At 38.5% G+C, this 20,347-nt stretch overlaps 1 protein-coding gene across 1 annotated transcript in view; it reads left to right on the forward strand.

Annotated features, from left to right (window-relative positions):
• The window catches only part of GAP43 (growth associated protein 43), a 101,767-nt gene that overhangs the window by 49,364 nt on the left and 32,056 nt on the right, over positions 1-20,347 (forward strand). Inside the window, exon 2 of the mRNA XM_025990097.2 lies at positions 5,598-6,207. Coding sequence (XP_025845882.1) covers positions 5,598-6,207 — 610 coding nt within the window. The remainder of the gene's footprint in view (positions 1-5,597; positions 6,208-20,347) is intronic.

Here is a 20,347-nt window from a genome sequence, read left to right on the forward strand (position 1 = left end):
CAGTTGTTGGCAAAAAACACAATTTCATTACTCACCTGCATCCTGCTCCCCACAACCCCAGCTGCCTCACACTCTTAGTTAGACCTTCAAACCAGACTGAGTGTTGAAGGAACCCTGCATATCTCAGCTGTGTCGATTCATCTTTTTGAACAAGACTTTCTTCCTAACAATTGTCCAGAAACCTGAAGACATTTTATCCTCACAACTGGAGGACATTGGTCCATCCTCCTTTTTCTCCTCCATAAGGGGTATTTCACTGGATTTCTGATCCTTGATGATAGAAACTTCAGCATGAACTTTAATACTTGGGCATTTTTTCTGAAGTATATGCCATTGATTATATTTGAAATAAACTATGCTTAAAAATAGACTGAAATTTTCTATGTGAATTTTATCTCAATAAATTATTAATAAAACTAGAGTGAGCCATAGTAGATGTCTGCCAAATATAAATATATAATCGATACTTTATTTTGGTTTCCTTATGGATTGCATAAGAACCTGATAGGCATGAAAACTATAGTATGATAATGAAAATGTTGCTTAACATATCTCTGGCTCTTCAGTTTTGCTTCTCAGAAATATTTTTTGCTCAGCCAGATAGAAAATATTTTGATTTACTAAAGATGTTCTTGGAAAGAAGAATCGGTGTACACCAAGGATTTCTTTAAAGGCATTTACAGTTCAATCTTATTTAAGGGAAAATTTGAAGTATTTTAATAGTAGTATTTGTGGCTGGCAGAAGTAGATACAGAGCCAAGTTTTTCTGTGCTTGGAAGGTTGAGGCAGTACTGTGATAATTGGAAAATATGAATGAATTGAGGTACCCCAGTTGAACAGATGATGATATTTTACTTCTGGAAGTCGGGAATTCATAGACTTTTGCCTAAAGTTCTTTTGTATCTTAATAAATGCAAATTTTTGGACATATTATAATGAATCCCAAGTTGTACGCTCTCCCTTCCCCAGAGGGAAAAGAAGCCATTAACCAGAGCAACAATGTTAGATATTAAATTACATCTTACATTTGGCTTTCTTATCTGTGATTCTTTTTTTTTTTTAAGATTTTATTTATTTATTCATGAGACACACACACACACACAGAGGGAGGCAGAGACACAGGCAGAGGGAGAAGCAGGCTCCATGCAGGGAGCTTGACGTGGGACTCGATCCCAGGTCTCCAGGATCACACCCTGGGCCAAAGGCAGTGCTAAATCGCCGAGGCACCTGAGCTACCCTGTGATTCTTAAATACTATTGAAAATTATTGTCCTTTCACCTAATAGATTTAGAAACTTGACAAGGTCCCAACAAGTTATTATAATGGTATACTGTATTATAACAATTATTTGGTATATAATATTTTTATCAAGATATAAGATTTATGCCAAAGCTAAAATCTCGGATGAAAGGTAAAGATTTTACATACTTGAATTCCTTTAAGACTTTATAAATTACAGAGCTCCCAAACAAACTGGTCAATAAAAACAATAAGCTATAGAAGTGAAGATTCCTTAAAAAGTTGTTGCAACTTACGAGATTCTTCCTACGTATAATTCATTGCATTGAAATGTCCTCCTCAGTTACTTCACAGATAGCAATAATCCCATGTAAAAATGAAAGAATTTTGAAGTTCCCTCAGAAAACATCAGAGCTCAGCACAAAGCTTATTTGCCACAGGGCCGAGTTGAAACAGTAAATCTTTAAAAAAAAAAAAAAAGTTTTATGTTTGTTTTTAAGTAATCTCTATACCCAATGTGGGGTTCAAGCTCACAACCCCAAGACTGAGAGTCACATGCTCTGAACTAGCTGAACCAGCCAGGCACCTCAAAAATAAATCTATCTTGATGAGACTTATGAACTGACTCTGTAGCTGCTGAATACCAGGATCCTCTTTTTTCCAGACCTCTTCCATCTATAACTCACTGTGTAGACTATTGGCCTTGCTTTACAAAATGGGCATAAGATCAGGTGTCTAATGTGAATTCCTGGGAAATTACTGATTGTTAAGGCACCATGAGGTTATTCCTCCCAAAAAAAAAGCATACTGAAAAAAGAATGTTATGTGGGTAGAGACAGTACCACCTGTTCACTAGGGTCCCAGAGTGCCTAGCATGGGCACTCACTATTGTGAAATGAATAAATGAATGGTGGTGTTGACATGATGCTTTAGAGATTATCTGTCAGAAGAAAGCCTAAGCTATTACAGGTTGCTAATGCAATAACATCAGACTTGGGTTTGGATGGGAGGGAAGAGGACCTGAGTTCAAATACAAGCTATAATTTAGGCAGGTCACTTAACTTCTCGGGGCCCTTTTTAGAAACTGTAGGAGTTGTGCTGAATTTGCTGAGTGACCTCTGGTTTCTCTGGGCTCAAATGACCTTTGTCTACTTCTATGTGGCCTGACACATTAGGGTTACCCTGCAGCCACTCTTAGGAAACATCCTCTTGCTTCTTGTCACCTCTCTCAAGAAAGTACACTCTTAGTCCAATTACCTCTACTACTGTGAAGGGAATTTTACCAGAAAATAACCTGGAATTTAAGTCATATTAATAGAATCAATTACAGGTACAAAAGAAAGACACACACACTCACCATTTAGTACTGTCTAGCTTAAAACCCAGTTTTTACTTAAAATATTTTCCTCTTTGGATCTTTCTATTCAGTCACTTAAGCCCAACCTTATCTTAGGCTGGTTTCTTCCCTCCCCTCTCTTCCTCTTTTCCCTCTCCTCTCCTTTTCCTTCCTCATTCCTTCCTTCCCCTCCCATCTCTGCCTCTCTTTCTATCTGAAATATTTATGTGAGTTCTCTAAAATCCAGTTTCTCTAAATTTCTAATGATGTTAAGTGGCCCAGCAGTTTCTCCAGAATGAGCGGCAAGCCCGTAGAAACTTTCAGCACCTCTTTGGTTTTCCCTGCCTTTTTGGGTGCCTACCTCTTACAAGATTGCCTTCACCTCTCTCCTGTGATTTTGGTCTTCCATGATTCTCTCCCTTCCTACCTACGCCTTCTTCTTTTGTGTTCCTTATACTCCTGGATTGCTCAGATGAGGCTGGTCCCACAATCCTGGCACCCAGGCCTCGTGTGAGCCCTGTTAAACAGATATTTTAATGTTGATGCTATGTACAAAAGCTTAAGCCCTGATCATTTGGAAAGGTAAAGTGGTAGATAATCTGAAAAATTGAAAGAGAAAGAGAAAGTTTCGGTAGTTTGGCAGAAGAATCAAGAAGAGCTCTTGCTTTATCCATGTAAAGCTTCTTTCGTTCTAGAATCAGTCTTAGCTTCCTTCTTCTTATGTTCCAGCTTTTAAAAAGTTTCATCCCCTTTGCTTTGTGTTCTCAAAGGGGAAAAGGGACTGTAAAAAAAAATTTTTTTTTTGCACACCTGCCCACTCTGAAATGATTTGTTTGTCTACTTTCACAAGGAACAGTATTTGTATTAAAGAGCCACTTGGCATCAATGCCCAAGTGCAGATGTCCTATCCTATCATATAAGACTGTGCCTCATTCAGAAAACTCAAGATAGAGTAAAATAAATTAACAACATCTTGGCTCTGTGCTCCATTCACAACTGTTAATTTAACAGGGTTATGCTTCCATCTCTGAGCAGAGAGTTCCTGGCAGGGACAGCTGCTCCCATGCCCCAGATTGTGCTGTGTGCATCCCAGTAGGAGTTATCAAGAACAGCAGGACGGAGGGAAAGTGGTAGTGCATCAGAGAGCTGAACAGAGTCACAGCACGGCACTGGGAGGAGGGAGAGGAATGGGCCTCTCTGTAATGCTTTTCATCCGCTCCTTCGTTCTTTGTATGGATACATGCACAGTTAACTGAGGAAGAAGATAAACTGCTTTTAAAATTTATTGGAAAGGGGATCCCTGGGTGGCTCAGTGGCTTGGCACCTGTCTTCAGCCCAGGGCATGATCCTGGAGTCCTGGGATTGAGTCCCACATCAGGCTTCCTGCATGGAGCCTGCTTCTCCTCTGTCTGTGTTTCTGCCTCTCTCTCTCTCTCTCTCTCTTATGAATAAATAAATAAAATCTTAAAAATAAATAAATAAAATTTACTGGAAAATTGTCAGTCTTGCTTTTACTGTTGTATGTAGCTAATTTTCAAAATGTGTGTATCCACTAGCATGTTGATGAACCTACACAGCAACAGGCCCATATGCCTGTCCAGAGACTCAGACAGACCCACATCATGATTAGCAGGATCTGGGTCACTGGGGTAGGGCTGGTAGGACAGATAAAAAAATACTCCCTATATTGATCTGCTGTGGCTTACCTCTTAAACTGGAGTGAAGGCCAAGATCAGGCCAAAGTCAAGATTGAGGCCAAACACAGGACTTGGTACATGAAAAGCCCTCTTCTATTATTAGTCCTTTGAAGAAAATGTGCTGCATTGTTCACCACTGTCTTTCCCCATTGTCTAGAACAGTGCTCATAGAAGTAAACAAAAGTTAAATGTTCCACAGTTAAAGGAAGAAGTGAATGGAGACTATAAGTAACCGCATTAGGGCACCATGGTCAACCATAGAGCTACATAAAATTTTTGTGTACGGACGTCCTTACACATTTCCTTCCGTGACTATACCTTTTCTGCCTATCTTCTGATTTAATTTCCTAATGGGAAAAAAGTGATTTTCAGCATATGTTACTCTATAAATGTTACAACCAAATGATAAAAAAAAAAAAAAAAAATTGTGTTCTAGTCTCTTGTGTTCAGTAATAGGATGACTCCATTAATGATAATATAAAATTAATTTTAGGTTTAAATTGCTTTGGGAATAGAAATTGTGATTTTAGTGAATATATGCTACTGTTTCAAAAGTGGAAATGGTTGTTTTCCATACTTTTGTTTTTTTTAACTCAGAAATCATGACCATTTCCTATATTCAAATTTTGAAGGTCTCTGTGTTGATTACTGAGGTTAGACTACATAAAGGTGAAAGTAGGCATCATTTTGGAACCAGCATTCTGAGTTGTCACATTCTGAACAATTCCCTCAAAGCCCTGAAACTCGTTTGCATTTTGCACTAAACCATGATGGATTTGTGCTCTAAACCTTTATTTATCATACTGTTTGCCTCAGTCTACTGGTTTTCTGACCAGTTTTGAAATCATGGGGAAACAAATAGACTTTTCCATAATAATTTCTAAGCCGTCATGTTTTTCATAGCATCCTCTTTCAGGAATTGTGAAAAACAGTACCTTTCAAAGCTCTTTGATTAAAACCTAGGATGAACGTAATTTGAATTATCAAGGTATATCTTTAAAAAGGCTGGTTTAAGTTTGGTAATGGAGAGAGACATTGAGCTGGGGGAAAGAAATACGTATAAAATAATGCCAGTGATTCTGGAAGGCCAAAAGGACATTAGTTTTCCCATAAGACAACATGCGGTCTACCCAATTCTCCATCAAAGAGAGAGGAAAGGCTTGATTTGAATCCAGAGTCTTGTTGACTTCTTAACTTCAAACATGGAGCCTCCTACAAAATACATGGTTTAATGAATATTGTTGAATGTTGTGATCTGTAGGAAAAGAACATTCATTCCACTTCTTGTGTTTTTGTTTTTTCAAACCCCCCTTTTCTCCACAAAGGTTGAAAAAAATGATGAGGACCAAAAGATTGAACAAGATGGCATCAAACCAGAAGATAAAGCTCATAAGGCCGCGACCAAAATTCAGGCTAGCTTCCGTGGACACATAACAAGGAAAAAGCTCAAAGGAGAGAAGAAGGGTGATGCCCAAGCTGCTGAGGCAGAAGCGAAGGAGAAGGATGAAGCTCCTGTTGCTGATGGCCTGGAGAAGAAGGAGGGAGAAGGTGCCACTCCCTCTGAGGCAGCCCCTGCCTCAGGCCCCAAGCCTGAGGAACCTGGCAAGGCAGGCGAAACTCCCTCTGAGGAGAAGAAGGGGGAGGGCGCCCCTGATGCTGCCACAGAGCAGGGGGCCCCCCAGGCTCCTGCCCCCTCAGAGGAGAAGGCCGGCTCTGCTGAAACAGAAAGTGCCACTAAAGCTTCCACTGACAACTCGCCGTCCTCCAAGGCCGAAGACGCCCCAGCCAAGGAGGAGCCTAAACAAGCCGATGTGCCTGCTGCTGTCACTGCTGCTGCTGCTGCCACCACCCCTGCTGCAGAGGATGCGGCTGCCAAGGCAACAGCCCAGCCTCCAACGGATGCTGCAGAGAGCAGCCAAGCCGAAGAAAAGATAGGTGAGCCACCTCCAGGGCCCTGCCTTGGGTGGGTGGGCCCCCGGGGCCATCAAGGGACAGGGAAAACATCTAGAAGGGTTTTTTTTTCCAGGAAATTAAGCGCAGCTGTGCTTCATTCCCCAAAGCTGCAGGGCTAAGAGCTAACTCTGGCCACTTACACTCCCCAGTATCTCCAAGGCCCAGAAGGAAATCCGACGGGTCTGTGTAGCAGCCAGAAATGGAGAGATCTGGCAAGTATCTTATTAATTGAATTGGCGTGAATCGCAAAACTAGGTAATCCTGGTTTTAAAAAAAAAAAAGTATTCTGCAGGCTGGATACACTTAGTTTAATAAGTAATTATGGAGGCTACATATATTATATAGATGGGAATTAGCTAATGTGATTATTTGGCTCTGGGAAGTGCCTGGTTATAAGTACAGCCAACTCCCTATTGATCCAGATGATCTATTTGTGAATTGCTGGCAGCAAAAACATAATCTCAGACCACCTTTGCCTATACCACAGTATGTTTCTGGGCATTCTCCCCACCATCAATTGGTGAGTAGTGTGCGTGTGTGTGTGTACGCTCAGAGAATGTTAATTGTAACATTGAATCAGGGTCAAACTAATTAGGAAAATAAGTCTGTTGATATTGCCAGAAACAAAAGAAAAACCCCAAATATAGAACATGCTGTGAAGTCAAACATAAATTATCATTTTGCTATTGAAGATACTACTTTCTACCATATACATAAATAATTGAGGGTTGAATGATGATTACAAAAAGGAACTGGATTCTCTTTGATTTGGAGCTTTAACTTGAAAGCTGGAGTGTTTTCACTATTATGGCCTAAAGAGCCTGTGCAGAATTGGAATAGAGCATTCCCAGAGCAAGATCAATTTAACCGAACGTCCCCTTTGGAGACTAGACCCATCCCTCACTTTAACCATCCATATTGGTGAAGGAGGCCAATAATCTCCAAGATTTTTCTCTAGCACAATATGTCCCATGAATAACTTTCAGCCTCAAAGAATTTGAATATAAAATTGCTTCTATGCCAGTTTAAAAGTTTGGGTTTACTCCTTTCGAACTTGGTGAATTTAACCCATGATGTGTCCAAGAACCCATATTGTGGCCCTGAGAAAGGACCTACTACATGGGGTTGTCTGGGAAATGCTTGGCATCTGACCATTATATTGAGAAAGTAGTCATTGGATAGTTCCCTTGATATTCATTTTAGATAATAAATTAGATATTGTAGTTAACAGATGATTATTTTAGATATCTTCAAGTCTACTTCTTTCATCTTACCCCCAAAATTCTGTAAGAAGCCAGACTATATTGATTATTATTCTTATTAGCATTATCTGCCTCCAGACAAACCATATGTCTCTTTCTACAAGTGACTCATTTTAGATCTTTATTCTAACTACATACCAGACCTTGTGGTTAAGAAGATGGGAATATTTCCCTAGAAAAGGTAAGGCATGTGATAAAGAATGGGGTGTTGGTTTTAATTTACTCAGCAAAACCAACCTCGTTGACTACTTTTTTTTTGCTATTGTTTTGGGGTTTTTTAAGTTTTTATTTTAATTCCAGTTAGTTAACCTACAGTGTTATATTAGTTTCAGGTATACAACATAGTGATTCAACAATTCCATACATAACCTGGTGTTCATCACAAGTGTGGTCCTTTATCCCATCACCTATTTCACCCATCCTGCCACCCACCTCCCCTCTGGTAACGATCAGTTTGTTCTCTATAGTTAAGAGAGTTAACTACTTTTCTTTAGATCTAAGGTTATAGTCTCAGATATGATGGCTGGAAATCACTTTGCATATGAAAGACTACCTATTATATCATTTTTATAAATTTAGAAATTAATCATGGTTTTAAAAACAAAATACTTGAATGAATGAAGTCACATTTTTTTATTGGAATTTCTAAAGTTATGAGAATAAACAAACTCATGATGTGATTTTAGGTATGTTTTCATGATTTGGATTAACAGAAAGACAGCTTGAATCAATGAGGAGTCTAAAGTATATTTTTAAGGAAATTCAGTTTTATTATTTTGCAAATTATGGTAATTCCAAATGAATTAGCAAAGTTTTTTATATAGAACGTGCTCAATAAATGTCAAGTGATGAATGAGTGAAATTGACTAGATTTAATTTATAGATAATAATTTGTTCACTCATTTTTATTCCACCTGCAACCTTGCTTACTCCATTCACTTATTTGATTAAAAATGTGTTTGGTTTTTGAAAGCAAGTAGAGATTGTGCTCTGTCCTAAGTTTTACAAATTCCAACTGAAAAATCTGAAAATATCTCAATTAATCTGATTGGAAGTGTAGGTGAAGTTCAACTTGAAGGTAATTACAAAGGACAATTTATTTTACATTGTTTCTGAGTTTGGGATAGGTATTGTCTTCTTGGTCAGATTCTGAAATGCTGCCTGTAGCTTCTTTCTGGACTGATGTGTCTATTAGCCTTGCCTGCTATATGTGACAAGCACATATTACCCAGAAGTGGTGAGTTTCAGGAATCACAGAAACTAGAGGGGGCAGGGCGATCTATCACAGCATAGCAGGCCCAAATTCCCAGGAGCCCAGTACCACATTTTCTTCCATTTCCCATTGGATTTTATTCTAATCCAAGTCAAAATAACAGTATTTTCAATTGAGCCCCACCATCTGGACATGGATGGCCACCCTGAGTTGCTATAGGATTCTATGGCTGCCTGGATGAGCATAGAGAGACAAGAAGAGAATATGGAGTGGGGTTTGGGCCAGAACAAGTGATTAGAGAGACTTCAGGACAATAATTTCTGTCTGCAAGAGGGTAAAGAAATTTAGACCAAATCCGATCCCTGCTTTAATACAAATGGCAATGCTCTGTAAATTCTAAATATGTTATTTTAGTTCCTTTACTGTTTATGGGTTTATGATAGATAGATGCCATTTATATTAACCTTTGGAGTTGGCTAGTTTTTTTCTTTCCTTGCTTTTTGAAAGCCTCCAACTATAGTTCTCTATTACTCTGCTTTGCCACTCTACCTATCTCTTGATATGCCTATGACCAAAAGATTTCAGTGCATTTCTGATGATGATTCCTTTATAAGAGGAGTGTTTAGGCATATCTAGAATACTGGTCCTCTTTAGACATGAAGAGAGAACTTCCAAGCCAACTTTAGTGATAGTGTCCTTGGTGTCTCTTGCTGAACAGTGTTGTTCTGCTCATTGGGCTCTCAGTGAAGGAATTCTGCTGTTCTCTTCTCCATGATATTATATTGACTTTCCCCAGTAGAGGAATCCAACATCTCTGCTGTGGCCATATTCAGTGATGTAGTATTACCAAAGTAATACATCCAGGTGGCTAGAAATCAGGGAGGTTGACTAGGTGGTTGCCTCAGTGTACTTGACTGATACTAGTGGCAGGTGTTACTCTGCATTACCCTAGGTTTTCTGTATGTTAAACTTGGCTGCATTTTATTTTCATGATCTCATTACTTCTTTCTAACTGGAGTCATCAATAATGATCTTTGAAATAAGGGAGGTTTTTTTATTTCCTTCACATTTTAATTTAAATTCTAGTTAATTAACATACAATGTAGAATTGGTTTCAGGAGTAGAATTTATTGATTCATTACTTACATATAACACCCAGTGCTCATCATAACAAGTGCCCCCTTAATACCCATCACCCATTTAGCCCATGTCCCACCCACCTCCCTCCATCAACCCTTAGTTTGTTCTCTATGGTTAAGAGTCTCTTATGGTTTGTTCACACACACCTCTCTTTTTTTTCCTTCCCATATGGTCATCTGTTTTGTTTCTTAAACTCCACATATGAGTGAAATCATATGTGTCTTTCTCTAACTGACTTATTTCACTTAGCATAATACACTCTAGGTCCATCCATGTCATTGCGAATGGCAATATTTCATTCTTTTTTGGATGGGTGAGTCATATTCCACTGTATATACATACCACCTCTTCTTTATCCATTTTTCAGTTGATGGACATTTGGGTTCTTCCGTAGTTTGGCTATTGTTGATAATGCTGCTTTAAACCTCAGGGTGCATGTACCCCTTCAAATCTGTATTTTCGTATCCTTTGGGTAAATACCTAGTTGTACAATTGCTGGATCATAGGATAGTTCTATCTTTAACTTTTTGAGGAACGTCCATACTGTTTTCCAAAGTGGCAGTATCAGTTTGTATTCCCACTAACACAGTAAGAGGGTTCCCCTTACTCTGCATCCTCACTAACATCTGTTGTTTTCTGTGTCAATTTTGGCCATTCTGACAGGTGTGAGGTGGTATCTCATCATAGTTTTGATTTGTATTTCCCTGATGATGAGTGATTTTGAGCATCTTTTCCTGTGCCAAAACAGGGGAGATGTGTCATTGTCCTGCCTCTTTTCCCTTTCTCTTTTCTGCTCCCTTCCTCTTTCCCTCTCTCCCTTCCTTCCTTCTTTTTTTTCTTCCATTTATATTATCTTTCTACTATGCTAGGTATGAGGATCACAAAGATGAGTAAGATATGGCCACTGATCTTACGGAGTTCTGATTCAGTAGTGGGTGCAGGGTGTAATTCAGGAAGTGGTGTTGAAAATAATCAGAGTAATAATCTCAACTCAATTAAATTCTGCAAGAAAGTATGGAGTACTTCTGTATGCCAACGCACTGTGGGACAAAATATGAATGAGATAGTGCTTCATGCAACATGAAGCATTCTGAAAAAAAATGCTTTTATATAATGTGTGTCTCTATTGCCAAATTGTTATAAAAAAGAATGGATGCAAAATTCATAGTTTCTGGAATCATACTGACATGTAAGAAAATGAAATAGCCAGCCCATGTTTCCGGATTTCGGGTAATTCTTTATGTTCCTCTAAACAAAATTTTCCCAGGGCCCAAGGTAGCTATCCATAACATTTTTAGCTCTCCAAAGGACAGATCCTCTTCTACCAAGCTCTACATTAGATGTGAGATTTCCCAAGGATATTTACACTTATTTGGCAGGGTGCCTCATAAGCAGTTTTGATTTGAAATGTGGTTTCAACCACTTCCCAAATTTATACACAACTAATAAAGAGTGAAAATTTGGGTTGTGCAACTCCATAAATGTTGTCTATAAAACATGGGCACCCTGTCTGATACTCAGTGGCATGCTGCTTAAAAACTGTTGATTATTAACTTTTTATGGAGCATTTTTATATCGCTAAAGTAATCATTTTTATTGGCTTTCCTTGACAACAATCCAGTGGCATTTGAAAATATTTTCTTTTCTGCTTTTACATTCTGAGAATAGGGGCAAAGTAAATGCATAATCTGTCCACAGACACTCAGTGATGAACCAGGAGTCAAACTGAAAGGACTCTAAAACCTCACCTTAACTTTAGCCCTTCAGTTCTTTACGTCTCTTTTAAGGTACTGTTTTTATCTCAATCCTTGCATTTTTCTCTTTATCTTACCAGCTGTGACACTTTCTGATTATTGTCAGACAATACCAACCAGGACTTTCCTGGGCTGTTCTGTGTCCTGTGTGTCCAGTAAGACAATGCAGAAGAAAGAATACTGGATTACCATAAGGAGACCAGGGTTCTACCTCAATATTTCTACTAACCAGCTGTGAGATTTTAAGCAAGTTGTTGCTTCTCTCTAGATTTCAGTTTTAAGAGGAGGGGCTACGAGAGTTGGCTTTTAAGGTTTTTTCGAGGTTTATAATACATGGTTTTTATAATGGATAGCATGTAACGAGCATTTATCAAGTGTCAGACCCTGTGATGACTGCTATATGGGGATTACCCCATTTAGTCATGAAAAGCACTCTTTTCATGGTGTAAGTACTTTGACAGATGAGGTGTCTGAGGTTCAGGGAGATTGCAGCACTTGATCATTGTGAACAGCTAGCGAGTAGTTGAACCAGGTGCTGCGCCTTACATTGAACCCTGACACCCCTACAAGTACTATTCCAAAAGAAACAAAGACAAGGGGAAGATCTAAGAACCCCAATTTTGTGTCCTAATCTAAGAACATCCCTTTCATTTGTATAATTGGATCCTATAGGCTCTTGTCCAGGAATCATGAGCAATCACTTTTACAGATGAGTAACCAGTAATTATCCATACTTCCTGGTCATAATTCCCTCACCCCAAAATTATTGGGAATATTAAACTAGTTCTGAGTCTTAGGTTCCTAGTTTAAAAATCCTTCAAGTACTGTTTTATCAAGCCTAAGAGAGCTATAAAGGTCAGTTGAAATTGGTTGGTCTTAACAGAGGTACTACTGATTCCATTGAATATGCTGGGAGAGCTGAACATTAGAAAGTGAAATTTTTAGATCTCAATCAGATGAAAGTAACTTCATGTGTTCTAGGTGATCTCCACCCTGAATTTGGCTTATCAAAATTAGTATCTTTTAAAATTTGTGTTTTATATCTTTTTTGTCCCTTTTGGCAAGTATATTTCTAAAGGACTCTGATACCTTTTTATTTGTAACTAAATAATATATAGAACTTAATAGAGAGGGCAGATTGGAATACAATGACTCTTTAATTTAAAAAATGTAAGCTGACAAAAGATAAGAGATGTTTTAGAGTCAAGAAACTCGTATTGTGAGGCTTTTTATCTATTTTTTCATAGCTCATATTAAGTAACTACTATTGCCTCATAAAAGAAGCTAATAATCAGAAAGGCATGTAAGTAACTCTGCTAATTTTAAAGTGATAAAACTATATTTGGAAATGAAAATGAAAGAGTATTTCTTAAAATACAGAATACTTTCAGATGCTAATGTATATTCATCAGATATATTTTCTTGTTTTCTCTACTCACATACACATGCACACAGCATCCCAGAAGGATTAAATGGTGGAGACAGAACTAAGAGCGGCAAGGGTTACATAGTCCATTTGGCTAAACATGGAGAGAGAACAGAGCACTCAATTTAATGGACTAGAAAGCACTGAGTGGTCATTACTCTTGTTTTCTTCTCACAATCATAGCTTCATTAAGTAAAGAATGGAAAGCTTTCCCTAACCAGACATAAAAGGAGCGTAAAAAGGCGACCAATGGTGCTGCTTTAGAGCTATAGAACCTGAGCCCTTGAAGATCTCCCAAGATGATATGGTTCACAGCATGCATAAAGAGGAGAGAGAGGTTTGAAAGGATGTGTAAGTTTTGCCAGCCCTCTTAGTCATGTGTGAATTTTGTGTCATGAGAAAATGACTGAAACGGGTGCTGAACCTCAGACCAATTCCTATAATCAAGAAAATTTGAATCTCTGCATCCGTCTTTCACCAGCTATTGATCTCACAGCAATAAAGCTTGGCTCTCTAAGCCAATAATTTATTTCTGGGCTTATTTAAAAGAATTTCCTATAAATTGTTTTCACAAGGATGATGAATAGAATCCATGTTTTCAATAGATCCAATATCTTATAGGAAATACTTGGTGCAAATGCTCTGTATCTTCAGCATGATAGACTAAACACCACCTACAGTCAAGAGATTTGGGTTCTTGTTCAGGGCTTGCTGTGATGCCAGACCAGTCCTCTATCCTCTGGGCTTAGTTCCAACACCTGCAAAGTAAGTGTGTTCAATGGGATCTTCTCTGCCTTCTAGCTTGAAAAGGCAAGTATGCAATGATAGACTGAAGAGGGATCCTTCAAGGGTGTGTGTGTGGCCTCTTATTCAACCATCCTTGCTTTCCTGCAGCCCCTTATTTTCTCAACTATTAGGAAGTAGTTTTAGCAGACAGAGTAGATAATAAACAAGTCTAAATAGAGGGGCAAAGAATCCAGGAAGACTCAGCTCCAAGAAAGTTTGGTTACACTGAAGGCCCAGGAGATGGAGAAAAAAATAAAAAGAAAAGAAATTTTCTAACTCACTTTATACTTGAGATTGAAAATGAAGAATTGACAGGGATGTTTTCTGATATGATTAGACTCTTCCTTACATCTCTCCTGACCCTGTCTCTGAGATGGAAATCGACAGCTATAGTGGCCATAATTTGCTGTCTATAGTTTCACTTCCATCTTAGATTTAATTCATTTTTTTATACGCACCTTATTTATTAAAATAATTAAAGTAGCTTCAAGAGCACATGGAGTCTTGAATCACTGTGAAGAAAAATGGCTGCATCTGACAGACAATTGTGGTTGATAAGCATTTTAAAAATGTTGTCAGTAGAATGTCACTAAAACATAAGAATTATATGGATAAGCTTAATACAACATTCCTCCAATTTTTATTTTTTTTATTTTTGGGGGGACATTCCTCCAATTCTTTTATTCATTCTACAGTTATAGTAATTGGATCTTAGGCCATTAGTGAAATTAGCTAACAGGCCTAAGTGGTTTGAATTGGGCTACCAAATATTCCAAGAAGAGATTTGTGTAGGTGATGCACAGGTTATTTGTAATTAGTTAGCAATTCTCAGCCATATTTTCAATCTTCACATCGCAAATTAGGGGAATGTAGAAGACAAAATATTTCAGTTGGGTCATCTTATACTATTCTGTTTGGAATAGAATACTACTTTTAAGGTATCTTCAAGGGGAAAAAAGTACCCTAGGAAGGCTAGTTGCTTTTATTTATAAATCATGTTCAATATTAATGTTCTTCCCTGGAAGCATACATATACTCAAGTAAGTCCTGAAGCTAGTTTTTTGTTTTTATTTTTTTTTTCCAATATTAGTAAAACCTTTTGGATTTTGTAAAAGAAACCAGAAACCATTCCCCTAAAATAGTCCCTTCTTGCTGGTGCATGGAAAATGTGTGTATTTCTAGAGTAGAGACGAACATTTTTATAGCCTTGCAAGAATCTTCTCTTTGGGGTATGAAAAGGTGAAAAGTATAATTTAGAAATGCTTAAGCACTGTATCTATGCCTGTAGCATACTCTCCTGCCAACTTACTAGCACATGTACACACACACACACACACACACACACACACATACACACAGATCTGAACTGTATGGAAAGGCCTGCTCTTGAGTTCAGGCTGTCCGAGAACATCTGAAAGAACACTGAACTATATATTTTTCCACTCTTGAGGCCATCAAGAAGCCAGGAGTGGGGGGAGGGAGCAGAAGCCTCCAGGAACACCTGCGTGTCTCTCAGAGGATCTGTGTGGAAAGCACCACTTCTTCCTCTGCTGGGTGCATCATTGGGATGTGTCTGTGAATGCACAGTGAGATGGGGGGAGCTAGGAGGACTGAGGCTGTCTGTGATGAGATTTACAGTGTGTGAAAGTTAGACTTCTGTGGAGGCTAACTAGGGGCAAAGAGTCTTCTCTTCTTGGAATAGAAGACTTCTTGGTATAGAGGTTAGCTCTGCTGAGTTTTGAAGGAAAAGACGTATCTACTAAAAAAAAAGAGATATCTTTTGTTAAAAAAAAGAAAACAAAGAACCTAGAAACTATCTTTCATATGAACTAACGCAAAAATACAGATACTTTAATTCAAGTCATAATTCAGCAGCAGCTATTGAAGATTAATCCATAGTGGAAAAAGTAGCTCCACGATATGTTTTGCTCATTGTTGAGTCCCCGGCACCTGTCACAATGATTGGGGAATAGAAGGCGGCCAGTAAGTATTTGATGAATGAACTAAGGATGATTGAACAATGTTACTACAGTAGAGAAAGTCCTAAACTGACAGTAGGAGACTGGATTCTAACCTGAACACCTTGGGCGGGCAAATTCCTTGCGTTTTCTGGGAGTGAGTTTATCCTTTGATGGAACAAAAATGTTGGACGGAGGATCTCAGGATCACCGTTTCCAAAATAGCTCGGCAATGCCCATGTTACGACACATGCCGACCTCTATGTGGATCCTAAGTGACAAAAGGAGGCAGACACTTGCTTAAACAGAAAGCTGTGCTGCTGTCAACCTTTCTGCTATTTTGGAGGCTGCATAGAGCTTGCTGGAAATTTTGCTGCTACTCAAAGGCATACGTCATCCCTGAAGTAGCTAGATTTCAAGCCATCCGGAGACCAAAGTGAGCATTTTGCATCACGTTCAGAAACATATTGAAAACTGGAGGAAACCAAAGCTGCTCTCTTCTGAAAGCAGGTGATTAATTTCATTCCGGCCCCGTGAGTGACCCGTGTGAGGCTCGTGCCAGTGTGTGACAGGTACACCCGGAGAAGCAATAGTCTGCCAGGATCCTTGGCTCCTTTTCCTTCTCTGACATGTTTAAGTAATCTTCACAGGGTGTTAAGAGTCTCCTGACCCTGCTGTGCCCCACTATAGGATCAATTGTTGATACGTTCCCAAACCAACAGTGTTGGGACAGAGACCAGAAAACAGGCTTTCCCACTCCTGTTGCTTATTGTCCTTTCCCACAGCGGTATAAACACAATTTGTGTACAGCTTGTAAGCTGTTCAAACTACAGACCATAAGGAACTGAAGGAGGCTGAATAGATTTTTTTCCCCACATATAAAATCTAACTTGAAGCAACTCTCATGTAGTTGGTGAAAAGAAAGATAGGGCCCCCGCTCTGTGAAACTGTCCCTTGTCCAGTCGAAAAGGCTGAGAAAGCCCAGAGTTGAGCCATGCGTTTGCAGGATTTTCCAACTGGTGTAATCAAATCATTTTGGAAAGAAAAGCAGACATGGAAGATGTTGGTTTCCCTCCTTCCTTCTCCTTTAACATGCGGGTTTTAACTATACCAGGTAGAGAGGACCTGGCTTCTCTTGGAAAATACAGGTCAGCTTCCTCTTTCTTGCCAGTTTTTACAAAAGGAAAAACAGGGATCCCTGGGTGGCGCAGCGGTTTAGCGCCTGCCTTTGGCCCAGGGCGCGATCCTGGAGACCCGGGATCGAATCCCACGTCAGGCTCCCGGTGCATGGAGCCTGCTTCTCCCTCTGCCTGTGTCTCTGCCTCTCTCTCTCTGTGACTATCATAAATAAATAAAAAATTAAAAAAAAATAAAATAAAAAAAAATAAAATAAAAAAGGAAAAACAGGGTAGATGTGAAGCAAAACCTTGCCACTTCCTGATGAGCTATTTATGCATGTTTCTCACCCCCAGCAAAACAGTAGACTTTTAAGATGTAACACCGTTTTTGTACTACATTGAGTGTGGTCTGGATACAAGGTTGGCGCAGTTGTCAAATTACATATTGCTCTTGGACTTTTTTTTTTTTCCATTTAAAGTCAATTAGCTAACATATAGTACATCATTAGTTTCAGGTGTAGTTTTCAGTAATTCATCAGTTACATGTAATGTCCAGTTCTCTTGAACTTCTATAAGCAGAAACCCTTCTCCGCTTTCCTGACATCCTGATAAAGCAGGCTCTTGCAAGAGTATCACACAATAAGTGAATAAATAGTTTTTCATGTTCAAATTAATCTGGGAACTCTGGCTGGATCACATCAGAAGTCTACACCATAGGATTAGTTTGAAAGATGAATTAGAATGAGCATTTATCACATTTTCAGGCCTTATAGAATAATGTCTCTCTTTCCCACTCTCCCCCTATCTTCATTTTAGTCATTGTCTGGCCATTTGTCCCGAGTTTCCTGATGATTGCACATGGATATATGTTACAGTGTAACAAAAAAACAAACCCAAAACATAAATCGTTCACGACTGATGGCCTTATCAGATATCTGCAGTGATTGATGTACTAGTAAACTGGCTCTCCAAAACAAAACCAAACCAAACAAAACAAAACAAAAAAACCATTTTGAAAAAGCCCTGATTTATAGTATTTGCCAATTTCTGTGGTATAAATACTCCCATCATAGCTGATTTCAGGCTACCAATCAATGTGCTGTCACTGAACACACAGATGGGAAATGTTGCTAACAACTTACTTTCAGTAGCCAATGTGAGCCAGCTCCATCATATCCCAAATGAATATATCCTAATAATTTAATAGACTTTACTTTTGGTGGATCCCAAATGAATATATCCTAATAATTTAATAAACTTTACTTTTGGTGGAGTCTAAAAATACTGGAGCAGTAGTCAGCTCCCAAACAGCGTGTTCGTATAGAAGCACATAAATATCGATCTACAACACTCACAAACTTATATGCGTACACATATCATATGCCTTGAGAACTAGCTTTAAACATTTGCAGTGATTTCTGTTACACATTGTACACTTATCAGTGGTTAAGGAAAAGGGGGAGGTTTAGAAACAAACGTACCTGCTATACAACCAGGAAAACAGTTGCTACGGAAGGAATTGATATATATATATTTAATATTGCCCTCAGAAGTGTGATCTCAGCTGCATCTTTTTAGTTAATTGAAAGACTTTTTATCTTTTCAGAAGTGAATTCTGGGTTCATACTGAACCATGACCATGCTGCCTTCTCTAACCTTTAATGTAGAGAAATGGTTGCCTCTCTCCTTTCCTCATACTAATTTTTGGTGAGCATGATGCTTTTAATTCTAGGAGGAGCATTGTGAAGCAATGAGGTCACAGGAGGTAGGATCAGATTAGTGAATAATTATTGAGGACAGAAGTTTTGAAACTTTTTAGCCAGGGCACCATTTGTCCAAACGAGTTTCAAATATATCTATACAAAACCCCCAGAGTTGATCTGGTTGGGAATGGCAGAGGGAAATGAGGCCCAGGGCTCCTTCTGCTCTGCTTCTATCCTTCCCCTCTAAATGGACCTTCGCTGGGCTCTGAAGTGTAAGTTTGAAAAATATATTAAGAAATCTCTCTCTTACTGGTTTTCTACACATGGCCAGGATGTGGTCAATGTCCGATCCAAACCTGTTGATCTCACTCACTCAGACGGTCTTTACCCACGAGTATGGATAACTGGAGCCATATTGATTTAGTAGTAGATTATGTGTATTATTTAGAGGGTCAACATACAATCCCCTCATTACAGTCCAACTGTTTAGACACAGAATTGGTCAGAGTAACTTCTCAGCATGGTGTTGGGTATATTAAACAATGTTCTATTTTATTTTGATTCTAAACAGTATTGAAGTCATGCAAAATTTATAAAGAACAAACCCGAGAAAAAGGTTTCTAAAACCTTGTTTGAAAACCTTAAACCAGTGGATTTTGAACTGTGTTCTTTGGAGCCCTGAAATTCCATGCAGTAGCACCTCAGAAGTGGTTTCTGGAAATTGGGTTGTCTTGCAGAGCCAGGTTGGCAAAGATCCAGCTCCTCCACTATCCCATAATCCCCTTTCCCCCACTAACCCTTTCTAGATCTTGGTAAAATTTTTGACATTCTAACTAATAATTACTGAAAATTACTGTTCTAAACTTAAGGCCAATTTCAAAAGTCCTTGAATTATGGGATGATTCAGACTTGACTGAGCATAATTCAGAGCTCATCTTTTCATTCAGGCATCCACGCTATACATAGCCTGAATTGTTTATTTTACCAACAGATGATCTTCCCAAATATATCATAGGAATTGTTCAAATTCTAGTTGTTCACATTCAAATAGGAGTTGTCCAAATTGTTGAAATCTGTAAGAATTTGCTCATATTGCAAATTGTAAACAAATGGAAGTTAGGCAACTTACCCAGGGTTACTAATCAAAACTAAGTAAAATTACTGCATCTGAAGCTTCTGTGTTTTTAAGGATAATAATGCAATAATATTTTTTAGTTCTACTCCAATTTTATAATTATAATTATAAAATTTATAATTATATAAACAAAACATCCTCTGTGATGTGTTACCAGTTAAGGAATTCCATCTATTTAGTTTTGAAATATCTATTTAAAAATATCTTTAGAAAGCTAAGACCATCATCTGTCTCAAAAAATCCAAAAAAAATTGGACGCTTCTTTCTTCCACTCTTTAGCTGTAGTGGATAATAAATTTGTGCCTCTGTCTAAAAGGATACCTAAAAGGAAAACACCCATGGGCAATGGGGCCAGTTCTTATTTTATTCTAGAGATTAACTTCCTAAATGTGACTTGAATGATTAAAATCACAATGTGAAGCAACCTGGGTGGATAAAAGGAGTAGATCCAATCATGTCATGATAATCTTAGGCTTAGAGTTTGAGGGGCTTTGATTTCTTCTTGTAATTTCTATAGATTATCCTTTTTTTTTTTTTAATTTACTTATTTATTTTAGAGAGAGGGAGCAGGAGGGGCAGAGGGAGAGAATCTTACTCCACACTGAGTTCAGAACAGACATGGGGCTC

Source organism: Vulpes vulpes, chromosome 1 (assembly GCF_048418805.1).
Source record: "Vulpes vulpes isolate BD-2025 chromosome 1, VulVul3, whole genome shotgun sequence".
NCBI classification, from domain to species: Eukaryota; Metazoa; Chordata; class Mammalia; order Carnivora; family Canidae; genus Vulpes; species Vulpes vulpes.